The 4,779-nt window shown below is 36.8% G+C and overlaps 1 protein-coding gene across 1 annotated transcript in view; it reads left to right on the top strand.

Annotated features, from left to right (window-relative positions):
* Window positions 1-2,779: 2,779 nt before the first annotated feature.
* LOC107745639 (GTP-binding protein Rhes-like) overlaps window positions 2,780-4,779 on the top strand; it is an 8,151-nt gene continuing 6,151 nt past the window's right edge. Inside the window, exon 1 of the mRNA XM_016559559.1 lies at window positions 2,780-2,855. Within this exon, the coding sequence (XP_016415045.1) occupies window positions 2,780-2,855 (76 nt within the window). The remainder of the gene's footprint in view (window positions 2,856-4,779) is intronic.

Raw genomic sequence — 4,779 nt, 5'->3', positions numbered from 1 at the left:
ACACACACACACACAAAGCTCGTCATCTCTCTGAAACACACTCAACTACAGCAGCTAAAGAAAGCAGGAAAGGCAGCATGCAACAGGTTTACTTAATTAGGATAATTGTATAAAAACAATAAAATGTTATATATATATTATAAAAAATTATAAATATACAAATTATATTATAAAAACATTTATAAATTAAATAATTTTTCTTCGTATACATACAGTATATACTGTAGATAGATGCTTCTAACTTGTTTCTCAACACACGCGCTTCTGCCATGATGATGTATCTTACAAGGCAGCATGATATGACACCTACCTCTGGGAAAAGAGCTAAAGGGTCTATATGTGTAACACAAGAACACAGCGCGTCTCACTAGTGAGTGTGTGCTGATGTGTTCCCGTCCGAGAGCTGGTGTTTCTGTGATAATGGCTGGTAATCAGAGCAGGAGATGCGCGGATCTGCTCTCCGGGGGTTGATGGGTACATGTGTGCTCCTGAATACTAATACAAATCACACAATAACAACATCAACAACAGCATCCTCAGACACACACTCGGCCCGTCCAGAAGAGTCATGAGCGAAGAGCATCACATCAGAAGCTGGAGAAGAGACGCTCGTCCTGTATTTAATTTATTTCTGTGATGCGCAGCTGTATTTTCAGCATCATTACTCCAGTCTTCAGTGTTACATGATCTTCAAAAACACGTCTGATTATTATCAATGTTGAAAACAGTTGTGCTGCACAATATTTTTGTGGAAACTGTGATACATTGTATTTTTCAGGATTCACAGATGAATAGAAAGTTCAAAAGAACAGCATTTATTTGAAATATAAATATTTTGTAACATTATAAATGTCTTTACTGTCACTTTTAAACAATTTAATGTTTTAACAGTTTCATTTTCACCAGTCTGAGCATCAATTAACACTCGAGTACCCTCAGAAACACACTGTATTCACATACTGGGGAGGCTTTGCCTACAGTGCAGACAGCAACTTCATAATCATACTGAATAATGTCTTAAAGAAACACACTCTGAGAACATTACACTGTCTGTCACGTCACATGTGCTTTGATTTGTGTTGATGAAAGCCTGAAATGGCAGATAAACGATTTCCTCTCCGAATCAATCTGCAAATTAGCCTCTCGTCTATTATAAAGACACAGATCTGGTATAATTCAGTCGGTTTCCTGTGATGGGGTTTCATTTGTCATGATGAACAGGTTCAAAATAAGTCAGCCATGAATCAGAGCGACTGTTGCTATAGTGACAGAACATGTGGAACGGATTACAATATGTGCCGTTGTTTACAAAGAACAAATTCATCCGAGAAACACAGTTCTTTTTGTAAGAAGCATGTTTGCAGTCCGCTGTTGTTCTTGTGCTTATGTAACGCCGGTGAGATCCTGTGGAGGAAAGTCTGATTCTGTCACGTGGACGAGGTCCAGTTTGTGCATGTTAAAGTAGTTCTGAAGACAATATCATTTGGCCGAGATACAACTATTTGAAAATCTGGAATCTGAGGGTGCAAAAAAATCGAAATATTGAGAAAATCGCCTTTAAAGTTGTCCAAATGAAGTTCTTAGCAATGCATATTACTAATCAAAAATGACGTTTTGATATATTTACTGTAGGAAATTTGCAAAATATCTTCATGGAACATGATCTTTGATTTTTGGCATAAAAGAAAAATCGATAATTTTGACCCATGCAATGTATTTTTGGCTATTGCTACAAATATACCCCAGCGACTTGAGACTGCTTTTGTGCTCCAGGCTCACATATACATTTTAAAACCTGACATATGAAATAATACTCATAAAATTGTCATTAGACAAAATGTTTAAAACAGTTTGCATGCGTGTTTTTGTTGAGCATCATATTTGATTCATCAGGCTCTTATGGCTCATATAGTCTGATGTAGTGAGAATATGTACGAAAAAAACGGTTTTTATTTTATTCAGAGACTCGAACTGAGCAAAAATATGCAATTTGGTGCAGATGCTGATATTTTAATGAACAAAAAGTATGAAATTCTGACGCTTGTGATGTAAATCAGTGAGATCTTTATAACAGTACAGCAGATACTGACATAAAATTATATAAATGTCAGTCGTCGCTCTAATATCTCCAATAATGTGTCTTGATTGAAATGATCCAAACATATAACGCAATGCAATGCTGATTGAGAGCTGAAGAAATAAAGGCTCCTCAGAAGATGTGAGATGTTCTGAGCCTCCGCTGAGGAACAGTGAAAGTAAAGGTTCTGGAAACAAACGCTCCTCAAAAGATCCTGAGGATCAGATTTGAGACTCTAAAACATGATTGATGGAGAATCAAGTAAAGCTGAGCTGCTTCAGTCCAGTAAGTGTTCATCTGGAAATATTAATGCAGTTATTCTGATGTTTACTTGATCAAAATCAGTCAAGATTTGACAGCAGAAAGCTGGACGTTTGTACAGTTACACTAAAACAGCTTTTTTTTGTCCGAGGCAAAAAGAGATGTGTGCAAAAGTGAAATAAATACAGCTGAACACGATTTCAGGATTATCAGATCAGGCTCAGATCACGGTGAACAAACTACTGCAGAACAGTTCTGCACTACAAAAGCAATGAATATAAGAAGCGACTCAAATAACTCCTCTCTGGAAACATTCCGGTCGTAGCAAGTAGTCAAGTAGAGCTAGAAAAGGTCAAATTTATGCAACTGAGCAAGAAGGAGGAGAAGGAGTCACTGACACGATCGATCTCTGCCCACATGCTGTGATATAATACTAAAATGATGCATGGAGACTGTGTTGTGACTTCTCGCTGCCCGCAGATCAACACAGAGGAGATGCATGTTGATTTAGGACACAGTATAAATGGGACCAGGCCTCACATGTCCTGCGCTGACCCCTGCAGGAGCCGCGAGACGACAGGGCTCTTTGTGCCGATGCTTTAGATCAGACGAATATCACCATAACACACTATTACTGCAAATAATCCTGTTACAAAACACACCATCTGAGGAGTCTGACTGTGTTTTATGTAATGGCACACATACATTAAGGTTTGCTATAGGAAAGGGCCTTTGATTCGGACTGGAGTGGCTGCAGTCTCTACTGACTCATCACTTCAGCAAAGCTTCTGTATGTGTGGAGACCCGACCGCAGGAGGACTAGTTATAGAAACATACAGCAGCCCGTCAGATGCAGGCTATCTGGGGCATTAGGATATACATTTTGGTCAAAATGAAACTGAATTGAGGCTATCTGATGAGGAGATGATATCTGAAATGCTAAATGCAAACCCTTTATAAAAAATAAAGATGATACATGGTATATATGTTAAAATTATGTACATCTACCATTCAAAAGTCTGGGGTTGGTAAGATTTCTTAATGTTTTGAGTCTCTTCTGCTCACAAAGGCTGCATTTATTTGATAAAAAATACAGTAATATTGTGAAATCTTATTACAAGTTAAAATAGCTGTTTTCTATGTTAATATATGTCTAACTGTAATTTATTTCTGTGATCAAAGCTGAATTTCCAGCATCATTACTCCAGTCTTCAGTGTCACATGATCTTCAGAAATCATAATAACATGTTTTAAACCATATGAGTTTAAACTTCAGATATAAGGTTTTCTGAGAGCACACATCTGAAGCACACGCACAGAAAGCAGCTGTCACAGCATGTGAGTACTAAACCAAGTTCTCATTCACACACAAGTTTACGTTAAAAACACACGAGTTACAAAAACAGTCGGTTATGTCTGTGAAGGTAAACAGCTGGCAAAATCAAAATGACGGTGCATTGAGTGGACGTTTGCACGGAAGTTGCACATATGCACGAGTCATCGATTTGGGCTTCTGGGATTCTGAAGGCGGTTTAGGGACTAAGAAGCAACAAGACACGCTATACATTGAAAACAACAGAAGATGCCAAACACCTCCAGCTGTGACACACGCATCCTCTCCAGGTCTTGAGCTGTGATGTCGTGTCTGTTCAGAGTGGGACTGTGATCTTCCTCGCCCACACATGAGCTCTCATCAGCTTTATCTTACACACGAGAGAAGAGGAGGATGAGAAACCACAAACCTACAGACGTGTGAATTATGACTATTCAAACCAGGCCTGTCAATCGATTAGAATAATATACTGTGATTTTGTGACATTCAATGTTATTAATTAAAAATTTTTAATTGCTTTTCAAAGAAAACTTACTTTGATTTTTGCACAAACATGCATTCATTTTTAAACATATAAACTGTACACTAGCGTTAAAATAGTTTGTTTGGTTCTGTATGATTTTTTAAATATTTTTTTGAATATTCTGCTCACCAGGGCTGCAATTATCTGATTAAAAATGCAATATTATAATTTAAAATAGGTGTATTCTATTTGAATATATTGTTAAACGCAATGTTGAAAACATATGTGCTGCAGAATATTTTGGTGGAAACCGTGATACATGTTATTTTTCAGGATTCTTTGATAAATAAAGAGTTCAAAAGAACAGCATTTATTGGAAATAGAAATCTTTTGCAACATTATAAATGACTTTACTGGCATCAATTATCAATTTAATGCAAAAAAAAAAAAAGTGAGTTTTGAACATCAAACATAAATCAAACATAAAAAATATATAGAGCTCGTAACCTTATTAGACACGTATAAACTCACTATATGCTCACACTAACACTCCCACAAAAAACAATAGCTAAAAGATCATTACAATAACAACAACAATGTCATTTCTATAAACAATGTCTCTTCCGATCAAGAGAAAACAAAACA

Source organism: Sinocyclocheilus rhinocerous, unplaced genomic scaffold (genome assembly GCF_001515625.1).
Source record: "Sinocyclocheilus rhinocerous isolate Xijiao unplaced genomic scaffold, SAMN03320098_v1.1 scaffold197, whole genome shotgun sequence".
NCBI lineage: Eukaryota > Metazoa > Chordata > Actinopteri > Cypriniformes > Cyprinidae > Sinocyclocheilus > Sinocyclocheilus rhinocerous.
This window is presented reverse-complemented; position numbering and strand designations above follow the sequence as displayed.